The 21,603-nt window shown below is 40.3% G+C and overlaps 1 protein-coding gene across 1 annotated transcript in view; it reads right to left on the reverse strand.

The window, feature by feature from the left end:
• The window catches only part of LOC129728802 (uncharacterized), a 625,151-nt gene that overhangs the window by 130,287 nt on the left and 473,261 nt on the right, over positions 1 to 21,603 (reverse strand). Inside the window, exon 4 of the mRNA XM_055687263.1 lies at positions 16,772 to 16,981. Within this exon, the coding sequence (XP_055543238.1) occupies positions 16,772 to 16,981 (210 nt within the window). The remainder of the gene's footprint in view (positions 1 to 16,771; positions 16,982 to 21,603) is intronic.

The following is a 21,603-nucleotide window of genomic DNA, read 5'->3' on the forward strand; positions in this document are numbered from 1 at the left end:
TTCAGTTTTATTTCCAAATGGTCCTACATGTTATTCTTCTATTAGGAATCCATCTACAATTAATTTGGTACTAACAAATCAAAGTCATTCATGCAGTGATTTATTAACTCATGCTGACTTTGATTCTGATCATTTTCCCATAACATTTTCTATTTCCCATGAAACTATTTTAAATCCCACTAGATCTGTGTTAAATTATCACAAGACTAATTGGAATAGATATAGTTCTACGATCGAAGAAAATTTGAATGATGATATTATTTTACAAAATAGTGCCGACATTGACAGAGCATTAGATAAGTCAGCCATGTTATATGCAGTTCCCATCTGAACAAGTTGTTGTGCAACCAGGAAGAAGACACTTCAAAGGATTAATATATATATATATATATATATATATATATAATATATATATATATATATATATATATATATATATATATATATATATATATATATATATATATATATATATATATAGTATATATATATATATATATATATATATATATATATATATATATATATATATATATATATATATATATATAAATAGAGATATATATATATATATATATATATATATATATATATATATATATATATATATATATATATATATATATATATATATATATATATATATATATATATATATATACGCTTTTTTATATTATTGAATGTTATTAGCTTTCTTTTAGACAATGTTTTTCACACAGGCTCAAAAGTAAAAAATTTACCTTCAAGATAATAAAATCTTTCGTTCGTTCGTTGATTCGCAAAATAACAATACACGAGTTATCGTACGGGTGTTTTTTTTTTCGATTAGTTCTTGTGTTGTGCGATAACAATAGCCTGCAGTTTTTCGGCAGATACATCTTCTGCACACTGGTTGGGGCAGGCTACCCCGCCAGTGATCTGATACGCAGCTGATATATCAGCAAGAATAATTCTCCCGCACCGCTGTTACCCCGCTAGCAGCACGGACCACCATACGATCGAGCAAGTGGAAGTCAACTACAAGTGGCATCTACAAGGTCGCGTGTAGGATACGGCCACTGTTTTACAACACGAAGCTGGATCGTCATTGTTTGTTGTGCGGAGACACTCGATTGATCCTACTATCAGCCGTGAGGTCGTGACTTAGACGTTCGGTGTAGTATTCACTTTAGATTTTTTATCATTATTATTAATATTATAACTATCAATACTATTATTATTAATATTATTATTATTATTATTATTTTTGTTATTATTATTATTGTTATAATTATTATTATTATTATTACTATAATTACTATTGTTATTAGTATTAGTATTACTGTCTTTTTTTTATTTTGATCCCTTGTAGTTTGAAAAATTGTTTTTAAAATTTAATATCAACTATTTGATCCCCCCCACACATTCGAATATTTATCGTTTGTGTGCGGTAGAGCGTAACGCTCCCGCAAAATGGACGACATGCAGGTGCAACTTTTCCTGGATCTCGATCTCGAGTATTGAAGTCGTTGCCATTCAAACCAATATAAATGGAAAAGATCTTTGCCTTGCTTCACTATATATACCTCCAGCCGCGCGGATTGAACAGAAGCAACTTTCTGATATAGCAGAATTGCTTCCCGCACCTTTTCTGATAATGGGAGGTTTTAACTCTCACTGTTCGCAATGGGGGTCGCTGTACGACGACAACCGATCTTCGTTAATCTGTTCCTTAATCGATGACTTCAACATGACACTTTTGAATACTGGGGAAGCGACACGTGTACTTAATCCTCCAGCTCGTGAAAGCGTGCTTGACCTATACCTTTGCTCGACATCACTAGCGTTAGATTGCCGGTGGAAAGTAATCAATGATCCCCACGGTAGTGATCACCTTCCAATCGTTACCTCAATTGCTAATGGTTCAACTCCCCCGGACCCAATCAATATTTCATACGACCTTACACGTAATATTGATTGGAAGTCATATGAGACGATCATAGCGGAATCCATCGAGTCTCACGAGGAACTTCCTCCGGAGGAAGAATACACGTTCCTTTCTGGCTTGATCATCGACGCCGCGACTCAAGCTCAGACGAAACCGATACCCGGGGTAACGATTAGACAGCGTCCTCCCAACAAGTGGTGGGACAAAGAGTGCTCTGAACTGTACGCGCAAAGGTCCGCAAAGGTCAAAGGTCGCGGTGTATTTGGCCTACCGAAAACACGGTACTCTTGATCTGTTCCGAAAGTACGATGTACTGGATAGACAGATGACGAGTTTAATTAAAGCGAAAAAACGTGGATACTGGCGGCGGTTTGTAAACGCGTTGTCAAGGGAAACAGCGATGAGCACTCTTTGGGACACGGCCAGACGCATGCGGAATTGTAACGTTTCTAATGAGAGCGAGGAATATTCAGGCCGCTGGATACTCGATTTTGCCAAAAAGGTCTGCCCGGACTCTGTACCGGAACAGAAAACCTTTCGCGACGCGTTTTTAGTAGCTACGGAAGAGCCTCCATTTTCGATGTTGGAATTTTCTATGGCTCTCCTCTCGTGCAACAATAAAGCTCCAGGGTTGGATAGAATCAAATTCAACTTGTTGAAGAATCTACCCGACTCTGCAAAAAGACGCTTGTTGGACTTGTTCAACAAGTTTCTTGAGCTAAACATTGTTCCGCACGACTGGAGGGAGGTAAAAGTCATTGTTATTCAAAAACCCGGAAAACCTGCCTCTGACCACAATTCTTATAGGCCGATTGCTATGCTCTCTTGCCTCCGGAAATTAATGGAGAAAATGATCCTCTTACGGTTAGACAAATGGGTCGAAACAAATGGTTTACTTTCAGATACTCAATTTGGCTTTCGCCGGGGCAAAGGGACGAACGATTGCCTAGCGTTGCTTTCTACTGAAACTCAACTCGCCTTCGCTCGAAAAGAGCAAATGACTTCTGCGTTCTTGGATATTGAGGGAGCTTATGACTCTGTCTCTGTAGAAGTTTTAAGCGCGAAACTTCATTCGCAGGGACTTTCACCAAATTTGAATAACTTTTTGCTCAATTTGTTGTCAGAAAAGCATATGTATTTCTCACATGGCGATTCGACAACTTCCCGAATTAGTTACATGGGCCTTCCCCAGGGCTCATGTTTAAGTCCTCTCTTATATAATTTTTACGTCAATGACATCGATAAATGTCTTGCAAATTCATGCACGCTAAGGCAACTTGCAGTCATTCGTTGTTTTGCTTTCGTCTCGATTAGACGCAAATTGTTTATCTCCGTTTGAGTTCGCAAAATAACAATACACGAGTTTTCGTACGGGTGTTTTTTTGTCGATTAGTTCTTGTGTTGCGCGATAACAATAACCTGTTGTATATCGGCAGAAACATCTGCACACTGGTAGGGGCAGGCTACCCCGCCAGTGATTCGATACGCAGCTGATATATCAGCAAGAATAATTCTCCCGCACCGCTGTTACCCCGCTAGCAGCACGGACCACCATACAATCGAGCGAGTGGAAGTCAACTACAAGTGGCATCTACAAGGTCGCGTGTAAGATACGGCCACTGTGTCACAACACGAAGCTGGATCGTCATTGTTTGTTCTGCGGAGACACTCGATTGATCCTACTATCAGCCGTGAGGTCGTGACTTAGACGTTCGGTGAAGTATTACATTTAGAATTTTTACTATAATTATCAATATTATCACTATGTTATAATATTATTATTAATATTAATATTATTATTGATATTATTATCATTGTTATTATTATTATTATTACTACAATTATTATTATTATTATTATTATTATTACTATTGTTATTAGTATTAGTATTACTGTCTTTTTTTTATTTGATCCATTGTAGATTGAAAAATTGTTTTTAAAATTTAATATCAACTACTTAAACCCCCCCCCCCCCATATTCGAATATTTATCGTTTGTGTGCGGTAGAGCGTAACGCTCCCGCAAAATGGACGACATGCAGGTGCAACTTTTCCTGGAGGTGTAAACAAACGGGGAAGAAATTGAAATTTCTCCCATCAGCTCACCCCTACCTTCCCCTGTGCCCTCCCCTTTGCCAAGTCCTGTACCAAGAGTACCGGAAGTACGGGTAAAAGCTTACCCAGATGCCGCTGGCGGTCCCTACGTTGTTTTTTTCCGGCCCATAAAGAAGCCATTGAATATTATTCAAATTGGCAAAGACCTGGCAAAACATTTTTCGGCCGTAACCGAGATTACGAAGGTGAGGCCGAACAAACTGCGAGTTGTCGTGAGTAGCTTGAAGCAAGCAAACGAAATTGCTGACTACGAGCTCTTCACGAGAGAGTATCGCGTGTACATCCCTGCCAAGGATGTAGAAATCGACGGTGTGGTTACCGAGGGGAATCTCACTGTCGATGACATTTTGCGTCATGGAGTTGGCTGTTTTAAAAACCCCTTGATGCAAAGTGTAAAGATACTGGATTGCAAGCAATTGCATTCAGTATCCATCGAAGAAGGGAAGAAGAAATTCCTCCCTTCGGATTCCTTCCGAGTAACATTCGCCGGATCCGCGCTGCCGAACTACATCCGCTTGGACAGGGTTCGTCTACCTGTACGCCTGTTCGTACCGCGGGTCATGCATTGCCAAAACTGTAAGCAGTTAGGTCACACAGCCACCTACTGCTGCAACAAGGCACGCTGTAGCAAGTGCGGAGGCATTCATGCTGAGAACGCTTGCAGTGGGGATACTGAAAAGTGTCTTTATTGCGAGGGAACTCGGCATGACCTTCCGGCATGTCCCGCGTACAAACAGCGCGAGGAAAAAATTAAGCGTTCCCTTAAGGAACGATCAAAGCGCTCTTTTGCAGAAATGCTTAAGTGGGCTGAGCCACCCTTGACAGGAAACATCTTTTCCTTCTTGCCAACTGATGAGGGTACATCTGACGATCCCGTCGAAGGGTGTTCCTATGCCTTGCCAGAGGGATCTAGGAAGAGGAGAATGCTCAACTCTCCTAATCTTTCTCGCAAAGGTCGTAAGATAACCCCTAGCGGAATGACCAATAAGACAACACAAAAAGGAAGCGGTGAAGAAAAACCGAAGCAAGTACCCCCCGGTTTTAATTTCAAATCAAACCAGGAGTACCCACCGCTTCCTGGGGCACCAAAAACCCCTCGTGCACCCATTTCTCGATCAGAAGATAAAATAGAAACAGGGTTCATAAAATTTTCTGATATTGTGGACTGGGTATTTAAAACATTCAACATACCAGATCCCCTACAAAATATTCTTCTTGCCCTTCTTCCTACAGTGAAAACCTTTTTGAAGCAACTCACAGCAACTTGGCCCCTCATTTCAGCTATTATATCTTTCGATGACTAATACGGCGAAAGAGGTTAGGAGTTTTTTCACTGTATTACAGTGGAATTGCAGAAGTATCATCCCCAAATTCGATTTATTTTCTCATTTGATGAATACATACAATTGTGACGCATTCGCGCTCTGTGAAACCATTCTCAATTCGAACGATCAACTCAATTTCCACGATTTTAACATTATTCGTCGAGATCGAGACTCACACGGTGGAGGGGTACTTTTAGGGATCAAAAAGTGCTATTCTTTTTTCAGAATCGACCTCCCCTCGATCTCGAATATTGAAGTTGTTGCCATTCAAACGAATTTGAATGGAAAAGACCTTTGCCTTGTTTCGTTATATATTCCCCCATCCGCGCGGATTGAACAGAAGCAACTCCTTGATATAGCAGAATTGCTTCCCGCACCTTTTATGATTTTGGGAGATTTTAACTCTCACTGTTCGCTATGGGGGTCGCTGTACGACGACAACCGATCTTCTTTAATTTGTAACTTGATCGACGACTTCAATATGACACTTTTGAATACTGGGGAAGCGACACGTGTACCTAATCCTCCAGCACGTGAAAGCGTGCTTGACCTATCCCTCTGCTCGACATCACTAGCGTTAGATTGCCAGTGGAAAGTAATCAACGATCCCCACGGTAGTGATCATCTTCCAATCGTTATATCAATTGCTAATGGTTCAACTCCCCCGAACCCAATCAATATTTCCTACGACCTTACACGTAATATTTATTGGAAGCGTTATGAGTCTATTATAGCGGAATCTATCGAGACTCACGAGGAACTTCCTCCGGAGGAAGAATACGCGTTCTTAGCTGGCTTGATAATCGACGCCGCGACTCAAGCTCAGACGAAACCGATACCCGGGGTAACGATTAGACAGCGCCCTCCCAACAAATGGCGGGACAAAGAGTGCTCTGAGCTGTACGTGCGAAGGTCCGCGGCGTATAAGGACTACCGGGAGTACGGCACTGTCAACCTGCTTCGAAAGTACGAGGCACTGGTCAGGCAGATGAAGAGCTTAGTAAAGGCGAAAAAACGCGGGTACTGGCGGCGGTTCGTAAACGCGTTGTCGAGGGAAACAGCGATGAGCACTCTTTGGGATACCGCCAGGCGCATGCGGAACCGTGACGTTTCGAATGAGAGTGAGGAGTATTCAGATCGCTGGATACTCGATTTTGCCGAAAATGTCTGTCCGGACTCTGTACCGGAACAGAAAACCTTTCGCGACGCGTTATTAGTAACTACGGAAGAGCCTCCATTTTCGATGTTGGAATTTTCAATGGCTCTCCTGTCGTGCAACAATAAGGCTCCAGGGTTAGATAGAATAAAATTCAACCTGTTGAAGAATCTACCCGACTCTGCAAAAAGACGCTTGTTGAATTTGTTCAACAAGTTTCTTGAGCTAAACATTGTTCCGCATGACTGGAGGGAGGTAAAAGTCATTGCTATTCGGAAACCCGGGAAACCTGCCTCTGATCACAATTCATATAGGCCGATTGCGATGCTCTCTTGCCTCCGAAAATTAATGGAGAAAATGATCCTCTTACGGTTAGACAAATGGGTCGAAACAAACGGTTTACTTTCAGATACTCAATTTGGCTTTCGCCGGGGCAAAGGGACGAACAATTGCCTAGCGTTGCTTTCTATGAAATTCAAGTCGCATTTGCTCGGAAAGAGCAAATGGCTTCTGCGTTTTTGGATATTAAGGGAGCTTTTGACTCTGTCTCTGTAGAAGTTTTAAGCGCGAAACTTCATTCGCAGGGACTTTCACCAAATTTGAATAACTTTTTGCTCAACTTGTTGTCAGAAAAGCATATGTATTTCTCACATGGCGATTCGACAACTTCCCGAATTAGTTACATGGGCCTTCCCCAGGGCTCATGTTTAAGTCCTCTCTTATATAATTTTTACGTCAATGACATCGATGAATGTCTTGCAAATTCATGCACGCTAAGGCAACTTGCAGACGATAGCGTTGTATCCATTACTGGTAGCGAGGCTAGCGATCTGCAAGGACCATTGCAAGATACCTTAGACAATTTGTCTGAATGGGCTCTTAAGCTGGGTATCGAATTCTCTCCGGAGAAAACTGAGTTGGTCGTTTTTTCTAGGAAGCATAACCCAGCTCAGCTGCAGCTCTTACTAACGGGTAAAACGATCTCTCAGGTTTTAGTCGCTAAATATCTCGGGGTCTGGTTCGACTCTAAATGCACCTGGGCTTGTCATATTAGGTATCTGACACGAAAATGCCAACAGAGGATTAATTTTCTTCGTACGATTACCGGAACCTGGTGGGGAGCCCACCCAGGAGACCTTCTGAGGTTATACCAAACAACAATACTGTCATTTCTTGAGTACGGTTGTTTCTGCTTTCGCTCCGCTGCGAACACGCATATTTTGAAACTAGAAAAAAATACAGTATCGTTGTTTGCGTATTGCCTTGGGTTGCATGCAGTCGTTTTTGGAATCTCTCTTACCGGTTGCTAATTCGATGCACAGTTATGAACCCATTAGTAATTGAAAATTCCGAGAGGTTGGTCGACCTTCAATCTCAATCCAGATTTATGACTTTATATTTTGACTATATGGCTCAAGATATTAATCCTTCTTCATACGATTCCTCCAATGTCGCACTTTTAGATACTTCTAATAATGCTATATTCTTCGACACCACCATGAAACAAGACATTTCTGGTATCCCGGATCAATTGCGACCCCAAGAGATCCCTAAGATTTTTTCCAATAAGTTTAAACATGTTAGTTATGATAAAAGGTTTTACACTGACGGATCTAATCTAGATGAGTCCACTGGCTTCGGTGTTTTCCACGAAAATTTTACCGCCTCCTACAAACTCGATGCTCCTGCTTCCGTGTACGTCGCAGAACTTGCTGCTATTCAGTACTCTCTTGGAATCATCGAAACCCTACCCATAGACCACTACTTCATCTTCACAGATAGTCTCAGTGTCATTGAGGCTCTGCGATCGATGAAGCCTGTGAAGCACACCCCGTATTTCCTGGGGAAAATACGGCGGTTTTTAAGTGCTTTAACAGATAAAAATTACCAGGTTACCTTAGCGTGGGTCCCTTCTCATTGCTCGATTCCGGGTAATGAAAAGGCTGACTCTTTAGCTAAGGTGGGTGCTATTGATGGCGATATTTATAGTAGTCCAATTGCTTATGATGAATTTTATAGCATTTTGCGTCAGAGAACACTCAACAGTTGGCAATCATCATGGAACTCAGATGAACTGGGACGGTGGCTACATTCCATTTTTTCTAAGGTATCGACGAAAGCATGGTTGGATGTAGGTCGGGACTTCATTCGCGTGATGTCCAGACTTATGTCCAATCACTACACGTTAAACACGCATCTCTTTCGTATAGGGCTTGTAGACAGTAATCACTGCGTTTGTGGCGATGGCTACCATGACATCGAGCATGTTGTTTGGTCGTGTGCCGAATTCTGTGATGTTAGGTCCGAGCTTATAGATTCCCTCCGGGCCCGAGGAAAACAACCGAACGTTCCCGTTAGAGACATTCTGGGAAGCGGTGATCTTCAGTACATGACACAACTGTACTGTTATTTGAAAAAGACTGACATTAAAATTTAATATTCTTTTGCCTATTTGTCAGAATACCCGTATACGACGCTGGAGACACGAACACGAAGAGCCTAAATCTATGTTTGAAAAACAAAAAGAACACCAGTCGAAGCACAAAAAGATCGTATATCTTAATTAGTTCAAAGCAAGAATTGTAACTCCCCTCCTCTCACCTTTAATCCCCACTAGCTCGTAGTCAGCCGCGAGAAATAAAAAAAAGGCCTCCCTCCTTTTCCCGCTAATCTAGAAATAATAAAAAGTGTACTTGGCTCAGTTAAACTTAAAATTGTATCGTGCCGTGTCAAATAATATATATTTAAATTAATGTTATTAGCTTTCGCAGTTAAGTTAATCTAATTGTAGAAAAATTATTAAACCTACTTGTCAAGAAAAAAGGGAGCTAATCGTTGCAATTGATGACTGCAACGATTTTTGCCGGAATTTGTTGATAATTTGGCTTAACATATTTTCTAATGTTTCTACATTAGTGAGCCTATGTAGCTCGTTCGTGCTTAACAAGAGAGGACGCTTCAAAATTATTTTCAAAAGTTTATTCTGAATCCTTTGAAGTGTCTTCTTCCTGGTTGCACAACAACTTGTTCAGATGGGAACTGCATATAACATGGCTGGCCTAAAAATTTGTTTGCAAATTAACAGTTTATTCTTGAGACAAAGTCTAAAATTTCTGTTGATAAGAGGATACAAACATTTTATATATTTATTGCACTTTGTTTGGATATTCTCAATGTGCTCCTTGAAGGTAAGATTCTTATCATGAATTAGCCCTAAGTATTTAACTTGATCAGACCAATTTAAGACCACACCGTTCATCTTAATAACGTAGTTATGGGTGGGTTTGAGAAAATAAACTCTTGGCTTATGAGGAAAAATAAGTAACTGAGTTTTAGAAGCATTAGGAGAAATCTTCCATTTCTGCAAGTATGAAGAAAATATATCTTAACTTTTTTGTAGCCAACTGCATATAACACGAAGGCTTTTTCCTTTAGCGGAAATGCTTGTATCGTCACAAAACAGAGATTTCTCACAACCTGGTGGTAAATCAGGAAGATCAGAAGTAAAAATGTTATATAAGATTGGGCCCAAGATACTCCCCTGAGGCACACCAGCTCTAACAGGCAATCTATTAGATTTACCATTTAGATAGTTAACCTAAAGAGTGCGGTCAGTTAAATAACTTTGTATCATTTTTGTGAGGCAAAGCGGAAAACTGAAATTTGACATTTTAGCTAATAAACCTTTATGCCAAACACTGTCGAATGCCTTTTCTATATCTAGAAGAGCAGCTCCAGTCGAATAGCTTTCAGATTTATTAGTTCGGATTACTCTAAGTATTTGTTACTCTAAGTAACTTATGAGTAGTGGAATGCCCATGACGAAAACCAAACTGCTCATTTGCAAAAATAGAGTTCTCATTAATATGTGTTATCATTCTATTAAGAATTATTCTTTCAGAAAGTTTGCTAATAGAGGGAAGTAAACTAATTGGTCGATAACTTGATGCCTCAGCTGGATTCTTTTCGGGATTTAAAATTGGAGTGACTTTCGCATTTTTCCATTTCGTAGGAAAATGTGCTAGTGCAAAGCATCTGTTAAAAATTTTTACCAAGAAATTTAAAGAGTTTTCGGGAAGTCTTTTGATAAAGATATAGAAAATCCCATCATCTCCTGGTGCTTTCATGTTTTTGAATTTTTTGAGAATAGTTCGCACCTCATTCAAGTTTGTTTCCAATACCTCTTCAGAAAAAAATTCTTAAGTGGTGATCTGATCATACTTTTGGTTTACTTCATTTTCAATAGGACTAACTACGTTCAAATTGGAGTTATGAACATTCTCAAACTGCTGGGCAAGTTTTTGAGAATTTTGTTCATTCGTTAGAAAAATGCAATCACCATCTTTAAGGACTGGAATGGGCTTCGAAAGTTTCTTAAGAACCTTCGAAAGCTTCCAGAAAGGTTTCGAATAAGGTTTTAGTTGTTCAACTTCTCTCATGAAATTCTCATTTCGCAAGAGAGTGTGTCTATGTTTAATTTCCTTTTGTAATTCTTGAAAAATAATTTTCAAAGCAGGATCACGAGATCTTTGGTATTGACGTCTTCGTATGTTCTTCAAACGTATAAGAAGTTGAAGTTCACTATCAATAATTGGTGCATTAAATTTCACTCGAGCCTTAGGAACTGATAAATTCCGGGCATTGAGAGTTAAGCTGCTAATATTATCTAATGCTCTGTCAATGTCGGCACTATTTTGTAAAATAATATCATCATTCAAATTTTCTTCGATCGTAGAACTATATCTATTCCAATTAGTCTTGTGATAATTTAACACAGATTTAGTGGGATTTATTATAGTTTCATGGGAAATAGAAAATGTTATGGGAAAATGATCAGAATCAAAGTCAGCATGAGTTAATAAATCACTGCATGAATGACTTTGATTTGTTAGTACCAAATCAATTGTAGATGGATTCCTAATAGAAGAACATGTAGGACCATTTGGAAATAAAACTGAACAAAATCCAGCCGAGCAATCATTAAACAATATTTTTCCATTGGAATTGCTTCAAGCATTATTCCAAGATCGGTGTTTCCAATTAAAATCACCGATGGTAGGGGCAGGCTACCCCGCCAGTGATCTGATACGCAGCTGATATATCAGCAAGAATAATTCTCCCGCACCGCTGTTACCCCGCTAGCAGCACGGACCACCATACGATCGAGCGAGTGGAAGTCAACTACAAGTGGCATCTACAAGGTCGCGTGTAGGATACGGCCACTGTTTTACAACACGAAGCTGGATCGTCATTGTTTGTTCTGCGGAGACACTCGATTGATCCTACTATCAGCCGTGAGGTCGTGACTTAGACGTTCGGTGAAGTATTCACTTTAGATTTTTTATCATTATTATTGATATTATTACTATCAATATTATTATTATTAATATTATTATTATTATTATTATTGTTGTTATTATTATTATTATTGTTATAATTATTATTATTATTATTACTATTATTACTATTGTTATTAGTATTAGTATTACTGTCTTTTTTTATTTTGATCCCTTGTAGTTTGAAAAATTGTTTTTAAAATTTAATATCAACTATTTGATCCCCCCCACACATTCGAATATTTATCGTTTGTGTGTGGTAGAGCGTAACGCTCCCGCAAAATGGACGACATGCAGGTGCAACTTTTCCTGGATGTTGAAACAAATGGGGAAGAAATTGAAATTTCCCCCAGCAGTTCTCCCTTACCTTTCCCTGTACCACCCCCGCTACCTAGCCCCGTACCAAGGGTACCGGAAATACGGGTAAAAGCTTACCCAGATGCCGTTAGCGGTCCCTACGTTGTTTACTTCCGGCCCATAAAGAAGCCTTTGAATATAATTCAAATAGGCAAAGACCTGGCAAAACAGTTTTCGGCCGTAACCGAGATTACGAAGGTGAGGCCGAACAAACTGCGAGTTGTCGTGAGTAGCTTGAAGCAAGCAAACGAAATTGCTAGCTACGAGCTCTTTACAAGGGAGTACCGCGTGTACATCCCTGCCAAGGACGTGGAGATCGACTGTGTGGTTACCAAAGGAAGCCTCACGGTCGATGACATTTTGCGTCACGGGGTTGGCTGCTTCAAGAACCCCCTGATTCAAGATGTAAAGATACTGGATGTCAAGCAATTGCATTCAGTATCCATCGAAGAAGGGAAGAAGAAATTCCTCCCTTCGGATTCCTTCCGTGTAACATTCGCCGGATCCGCACTGCCGAACTACATCTCTTTGGACAGGGTTCGTCTGCCTGTACGCCTGTTCGTACCGCGGGTCATGCATTGCCAAAACTGCAAGCAGTTAGGTCATACAGCCACCTACTGCTGCAACAAGGCACGCTGCAGCAAGTGCGGAGGCAATCATGCTGAGACCGCTTGCAGTGAGGATACTGAAAAGTGTCTTTACTGCGAGGGAACTCGGCATGACCTTTCAGCGTGTCCCGCGTACAAACAGCGCGAGGAAAAAATTAAGCGTTCCCTCAAGGAACGATCAAAGCGCTCTTTTGCAGGAATGCTTAAGAGGGCTGAGCCACCCTCGACAGGAAACATTTTTTCCTTTTTGCCAACCGATGAGGGTACCTCTGACGATCCCGTCGAAGGGTGTTCTTATGCCATGCCAGAAGGATCTAGGAAGAGGAAAATGATCAACTCTCCTAATCTTTCTCGCAAAGGCCGCAAGATAACCCCTAGCGGAATGACCAATAAGCCAACACAAAAAGGAAGCGGTGAAGAAAAACCGAAGCAAGTTCCTCCCGGTTTTAATTTTAAATCAAACCAGGAGTACCCACCGCTTCCTGGGGCACCAAAAACCCCTCGTGCACCCATTTCTCGATCAGAAGATAAAAAAGAAACAGGGTTCATAAAATTTTCTGATATTGTGGACTGGATATTTAAAACATTCAACATACCCTACAAAATATTCTTCTTGCCCTTCTTCCTACAGTGAAAACCTTTTTGAAGCAACTAGTAGCAACTTGGCCCCTCATTTCAGCTATTATATCTTTCGATGACTAATACGGCGAAAGAGGTTAGGAATTTTATCACTGTATTACAGTGGAATTGCAGAAGTATCATCCCCAAATTCGATCTATTTTCTCATTTGATAAATACATACAATTGTGACGCATTCGCGCTCTGTGAAACCTTTCTCAATTCAAACGATCAACTCAATTTCCACGATTTTAACATTATTCGTCGAGATCGAGACTCATACGGTGGAGGGGTACTTTTAGGGATTAAAAAGTGCTATTCCTTCTTCAGAATCAACCTCCCCTCGATCTCGAGTATTGAAGTCGTTGCCATTCAAACCAATATAAATGGAAAAGATCTTTGCCTTGCTTCACTATATATACCTCCAGCCGCGCGGATTGAACAGAAGCAACTTTCTGATATAGCAGAATTGCTTCCCGCACCTTTTCTGATAATGGGAGATTTTAACTCTCACTGTTGGCAATGGGGGTCGCTGTACGACGACAACCGATCTTCGTTAATCTGTTCCTTAATCGATGACTTCAACATGACACTTTTGAATACTGGGGAAGCGACACGTGTACTTAATCCTCCAGCTCGTGAAAGCGTGCTTGACCTATACCTTTGCTCGACATCACTAGCGTTAGATTGCCGGTGGAAAGTAATCAATGATCCCCACGGTAGTGATCACCTTCCAATCGTTACTTCAATTGCTAATGGTTCAACTCCCCCGGACCCAATCAATATTTCATACGACCTTACACGTAATATTGATTGGAAGTCATATGAGACGATCATAGCGGAATCCATCGAGTCTCACGAGGAACTTCCTCCGGAGGAAGAATACACGTTCCTTTCTGGCTTGATCATCGACGCCGCGACTCAAGCTCAGACGAAACCGATACCCGGGGTAACGATTAGACAGCGTCCTCCCAACAAGTGGTGGGACAAAGAGTGCTCTGAACTGTACGCGCGAAGGTCCTCGGTGTATTTGGCCTACCAAAAACACGGTACTCTTGATCTGCTCCGAAAGTACGATGTACTGGATAGACAGATGACGAGTTAAATTAAAGCGAAAAAACGCGGATACTGGCGGCGGTTTGTAAACGCGTTGTCAAGGGAAACAGCGATGAGCACTCTTTGGGACACGGCCAGACGCATGCGGAATTGTAACGTTTCTAATGAGAGCGAGGAATATTCAGGCCGCTGGATACTCGATTTTGCCAAAAAGGTCTGCCCGGACTCTGTACCGGAACAGAAAACCTTTCGCGACGCGTTTTTAGTAGCTACGGAAGAGCCTCCATTTTCGATGTTGGAGTTTTCTATGGCTCTCCTCTCGTGCAACAATAAAGCTCCAGGGTTGGATAGAATCAAATTCAACTTGTTGAAGAATCTACCCGACTCTGCAAAAAGACGCTTGTTGGACTTGTTCAACAAGTTTCTTGAGCTAAACATTGTTCCGCACGACTGGAGGGAGGTAAAAGTCATTGTTATTCAAAAACCCGGAAAACCTGCCTCTGACCACAATTCTTATAGGCCGATTGCTATGCTCTCTTGCCTCCGGAAATTAATGGAGAAAATGATCCTCTTACGGTTAGACAAATGGGTCGAAACAAATGGTTTACTTTCAGATACTCAATTTGGTTTTCGCCGGGGCAAAGGGACGAACGATTGCCTAGCGTTGCTTTCTACTGAAACTCAACTCGCCTTCGCTCGAAAAGAGCAAATGACTTCTGCGTTCTTGGATATTAAGGGAGCTTTTGACTCTGTCTCTGTAGAAGTTTTAAGCGCGAAACTTCATTCGCAGGGACTTTCACCAAATTTGAATAACTTTTTGCTCAATTTGTTGTCAGAAAAGCATATGTATTTCTCACATGGCGATTCGACAACTTCCCGAATTAGTTACATGGGCCTTCCCCAGGGCTCATGTTTAAGTCCTCTCTTATATAATTTTTACGTCAATGACATCGATGAATGTCTTGCAAATTCATGCACGCTAAGGCAACTCGCAGTCATTCGTTGTTTTGCTTTCGTCTCGATTAGACGCAAATTGTTTATCTCCGTTTGAGTTCGCAAAATAACAATACACGAGTTATCGTACGGGTGTTTTTTTGTCGATTAGTTCTTGTGTTGCGCGATAAAAGTCTTACCAGTTATTATATGTACATATTTCAGAAAAATAATCCTGTTCAGGCAACACCATGCTGTTTATATACCAGTGTCCTTTCAGGTAATATTTCAAATTCAAACAGTAACAAACCATTCGTGTTTGGTGCTGAAAAGTCAGCCAGTGTTGATTTAGGTAGTCCAACTCCCGAAAAGATTGAATACCTACAACAATCCATGCTGCAGCTAATGTCCGTTTTGTTGAACTGTAACACGATGTACGAGGCTGTTCAAGAAGGTATAAAATTTACAACTAATATTGTTATGAAATTGAAATTCAGCAATGATTTTAGATAATGCTGTAAATCTTCTAAATTGGAATGCTCGCTCTTTAAAAGCGAAAGAGGATGAATTTTTCAATTTTTTAACAGTCCACGATGTGCATATTGCAGTTGTGACTGAAAAGCTTTTAAAGCCAAATATTAAACTAAAAAAGAACCCAAATTTTATAGTTCATAGGTTTGATAGAATTGATGTTGCCGGTGGTGGAGTTGCAATAGTTATCCACCGTCGAATAAAACATCGTGTTTTACCCCATCTTGAAACCAAAGTTATCGAGAGTTTGGGAATTGAAATTGAAACAAGTATTGGCATTTTATTTATAGCCGCAGTGTATTTGCCTTTTCAATGCACTGGCGAGCGAAAAAAATATTTCAAGGGAGATTTGCAAAAACTCACAAAAAATAAATCTAAACTTTTAATCATCGGTGATTTTAATTGGAAACACCGATCTTGGAATAATGCTTGAAGCAATTCCAATGGAAAAATACATACATAAAATAATACATGATCATATCTATATTACTACAATAATTCAATTGAAGCATCAAATAGTTATAATAATAGGTAATATCACTTATTAAAGTGAATCCTGATCAAAAACTCACCCACTAACAAAAACTTCCTTCTGTGGTCTTTGTTGGGATCCAGAGGTATACTCGGTCTTTAACAAAACAAGGACTAAATTCTAACATTCCTTTTTCATTGTAGCTTTCGTAATCATAATGCTTCAGGATCAGGATCATAATGCTTTGAAAAGAGGGTGTTCTAGAATGCCTCCACCACCCATATGTACAAGGAGTATAGAGCTAAATCCAAAACAAATATGTTTGAAATAAATCTTACCGTTTTTAATTCTACTCAATCGACTTTTTTTGCGAAGAAACCAATCGATGAACTGATTTTCATTCCACAGTGAGGTTTCGGTGCTTGGTTTTAGCAATTGATCCATTTGGCCAGATATTATTCCAGTACTGGATGGAGACGTCAATGACATTGCAGGCTTATCTGGTCTGAAATAACCTGGTTTATGATGCGTTGTTGGTCTTTGTGAAACTATTCGAAACATGAAATAAAACAAACAAAATATAGTTTAGCGATGTACCAATTGAATTCAAACAGTCTCAAATTTCAGAATAAAAATCGAATTATTGTAGCTATTGTGAAAGAATAATTTCTATGTACCATTTTATTTCAGAATTCTCCTTATTTTCATGTACAAAACATGTTTAAATCTGTATAAATAGCACTCAATTGCTACAAGGATAAAATAACCAACATGCTAAACCCTAAAGATGGATTTTGTGGTGCAAGAAGTTACATCATAGCTTGGGTATTCGAAATTTGATGCAGTACGAAACATAATAATGCTTTACAGAGCTAGTATATGTAATGTATTATTTGCTAAAATAATTTATGAACTACGCGTACATTTTTGAAGTAGAATACTTCTCTCAGGAAGTTCGGCTACATAGGGATGTGAAATGAAAATCTAAAACCGAAAAAAGTGAAAAATATGTCCAATTTAAAATGCTAATAAATCGGTTAGTATTCGATGGATTTTCTTTGTTATTGTAGCAATAGGTTGGAAAATCTTCTAAGAGTCTTCCCACAAGAAGATAATTGTAATTTTATTATTCACACTATTTTACTATTAAAAATAGTCAAGCTTTATCAAAACGAAAAATTCGACCTCTGATTGGTCGTTATATGATTGCTTCCCAAGCACGGTCGACAGAATCATATACCTTGCAATTGAAAACATGCTGTTTGGCCTATATAAGAGCCTGTTTGGCTCTTATATAGGCCAGTCCGTGGCTCTGTGGTTAACGATGTCGGTCGGCTAGCTCTCCCACACGGTTGTGATATCGGGTTCGATTCCCGATCGAGTCGAGGATCTTTTCGAGCTGGAAGTTTTCTCGAATCAGCACTGGGGCACGGTGTATCGTTGTACTTTTTTTTTTATTCTCGCTTATTTTCCGTCGGTCTAGTTTCGCCACTGTTGTGGCCAATCACCGACGCCCAGGGAGGCGACTCCACACCCAGGACCCTAACTCACGACCCGTTTATTAACGGACCGGCGCCAACGGCTTTACTTCCTCATGCGATGGAAGGCGTGATCCCAGAGATTTTTCGCCTCAGAAAATCTCCCGGTGTCGGCTAGGATTGAATCTAGACCAGTTGGGTTGGTTGTGAGTGGATCACGCCACCTCACAACCATCGACACCTATGTCGGCAGTGGGATTCGAACCCAGGCGTCGAGCGTGGTTGGCAAAAACAATATCGATAACGAATTCTCTCAACTAAAATCTAGCTGATCGAGACCAGTATTAGCCCCCAGGCTAAGCGTGCGATATTGTTGTTAAGAGCCTGTTTTAGCCGAAGCCGCTCATAATAGTTCTATACAGCGACAACAGCAGTCGTTCTTCCTTAGCAGCAGCACTAGCCCTGTGGTTGGTCACCACGTCTCAGGAGCAGCGCGGTTCTTCTCGGCGTGTGTCGCCAGACTGCCATTATTCCCCCCGTGTTGGGGCAGCATGAAGATTGCCATCAGGAATTCCAATTTTGAAAATCAAAATTCCTTTTTCAAGGCGAATAAACAAGTCATTGAAAGTTAATGATTTTTGACAACACAATCAAGCATTCTGTGTTGGATCCTAGCAATTTAAATCTGTCGCACCCGTCTAATTTACTGAATGTGAAATAGCTCCCACAGAGCATGTTGTCCGTGTATCTTAACTCCCCCATTGTTGGGGCAGCTCAAAGGTTACGATTAGCAACCGAATTCGAACCGCAAAATGCCTTTTTCAAGGCAAATAAACAAATAATTGAAGGTTAATAATTTTCAGGCATCAACACAAGCAGACATTCTGTGCAGGATGCAATCAAATTCTGTTGTAGTTGTCTAATTTTTACTCTATTGAGTTAACCCCCCACTGTTGGGGCAGCGCAAAGGCCGTGATCAGCATAACCGACTTTGAATAACAAACTACCCTGTTAGAACGCATTCACAAAAGCAGTTAGTTCGACTATGCAGAGCTAGTATGAAGCTGCCAAGTTGCAACATGATGCAACACGCAACAGCAAGCAAACGTAATCACTTGATGTTACAAGCCACAATACAGTTAGGGATAAATCGTTGCGTGTGTGAGAGCACCATCGGTGTTTATTCGCTGAATACAAAACTTGAATGCGAATTGTGGAATAATTCGTCTGAAGAACATTAGAGAATTGGAAAACTGAACGGAAAGTCTAACTACTAGGGAGATTGATCAAAAACCCAAAAGAAAGGCCTTGTTATATGGAATAAACATGCTGGAGACAACAACAAAACAATATCGCAAGCTTAGCCTTGGGGCTAATAGCGGTCTCGATCAACTAGATTAGCTGAGAGAATTCGTTATCGATATTGTTTTTGGCACATTTTGCATGTGTAGGATAAGTACAACGATACACCGTGCCCCAGTGCTGAGTCGAGAAAATTTCCAGCTCGATAAGATCCTCGACTCGATCGGGAATCAAACCCGATATCACAACCGTGTGGGAGAGCTGGCCGACCGACATCGCTACCCACAGAGCCACGGGGACCACAAAACTGGAGACACTGGGTGCATAAAATCAATATTTCACAGTCAAATCTAAAACAATCACGATTTTTCGAGTTTAGACCACTGTGCGCCGGTTTCAGTGTCTAATTTTCAACACCAGTGGTTCATACTCCAGTACACACCGAAGCCGAGAAATGTTTTGTCCATTACGATCCTGCAGACATCACTCTCACGATGCGTATTGGCACTAGCCTTCAGTCCAGCGGTTCTATTTGTCCACGTACGTATTAGTCCAAACCTGGCTTGGTTGGTTCTCGCAGAGTGGGAGAGAGTAGTGGTTGTCTAGTTCAAGTTTCAAATTACACTTTGGTTTGTTTTAGGGTTTGCAATCCCGGGAACGATTTCCCGGGATTCCCGGATCCCGGGAACAGGAATATTGATTCCCGATATCCCGGGATTCCCGAGCTCTTCAAAAAATTTCGCAAGATTCAATATAATTTCCCATACAATTTTGCAATAAAATTTTATATACTATCAAAACACGGAGCTAACGTCGATGAAGTGTATAGCAGCTTTAAAAGGGGCATTATACGAAGTAAGTATTTCTTTGAAATATCGGTCAATATTTACTTGCCGAGTACTATCAATTTATTTGCTTCGGTTATTTGTCGAAAATATTTGCTGTCTTATTCAGTAAACGAAAAATTGGGCAAATATTTGCTTCGTCCAATCTCATTCTTTGACAGTTAGTTCACTTCTGAGCGAATAGTGATTTCTTTCTTCGCCATTGATAAAAATTAAATTAAATCGATTAAGAAAATTTGAAACCCGTGAATCAATGCGACCAGAAATAAATAATTTAATATTAACTCAGTCAGCGTAATTTGGGTCGTGGCCGCGATTTCACACGAAAAATCATCTTTGAGATTAATTACGTATACATTCAAACGCTCTGAAACTAACTTTTTTAGAGTCATATTGAACAGATTATTAATTATTCTATCATTTCGTTCCAGTTTGTCTCGGTCTTTCAAAGAAAACTACCGAGAGGCTAAATAACTCTCAAATAAATGGTGATACCAATTACAAAAGGGTTTGTTACGCCAATGAAAACTAGATTGATTATGCAGTTTATTTTTAAAAATAATTCGCATCGTGTAATGGCACAGTAAATATATTTGATAAAAATAAGCGAAGAGGCTCTGATCAAAAACATCATATCAAGAAGACTGGGAACTCTGCCTGAGATTGAGCGACAGTTTTGGCAGCGCAGTCTTTCGAGTAAAAGTGGAACTGACGCATGCTTGTGTGTGTGCTGGCGATGCGAATGCAACCTGAACGCGCAGGTTGGACTACCACATACGCCCACTCTGTCTTCGCAGCGATGCAAACTTCCACCTTTGATAGATGGAGTGCGCTGTTTGATTTGACGCTTGTCATTTGTATGGGATCGATCCAGAGATGCCAGTCTTCTTGATATGATGTTTTTGCTCTGATATAAACTTGAATAAGTTTTGTTTTGTAATTCGTTTTTCATTCGAATTGATAATGAAATTGTAAACGATTTTCAGATACTTTTTATAATTCAACTTTTATTGAAATACCATTTTTGCTAAGAATTTTTTTTCCATTCCCGGTTCCCGGGAATTCCCTGGAAATGAAATTTTTTATTCCCGTTTCCCGGGAAATCAATTTCCGGGAATATTGCAAACTTTAGCCTTGGGGCTAATAGCGGTCTCGATCAACTAGATTAGCTGAGAGAATTCGTTATCGATATTGTTTTTGGCACATTTTGCATGTGTAGGATAAGTACAACGATACACCGTGCCCCAGTGCTGAGTCGAGAAAATTTCCAGCTCGATAAGATCCTCGACTCGATCGGGAATCAAACCCGATATCACAACCGTGTGGGAGAGCTGGCCGACCGACATCGCTACCCACAGAGCCACGGGGACCACAAAACTGGAGACACTGGGTGCATAAAATCAATATTTCACAGTCAAATCTAAAACAATCACGATTTTTCGAGTTTAGACCACTGTGCGCCGGTTTCAGTGTCTAATTTTCAACACCAGTGGTTCATACTCCAGTACACACCGAAGCCGAGAAATGTTTTGTCCATTACGATCC

This window comes from Wyeomyia smithii, chromosome 3, assembly GCF_029784165.1.
Source record: "Wyeomyia smithii strain HCP4-BCI-WySm-NY-G18 chromosome 3, ASM2978416v1, whole genome shotgun sequence".
NCBI classification, from domain to species: domain Eukaryota; kingdom Metazoa; phylum Arthropoda; class Insecta; order Diptera; family Culicidae; genus Wyeomyia; species Wyeomyia smithii.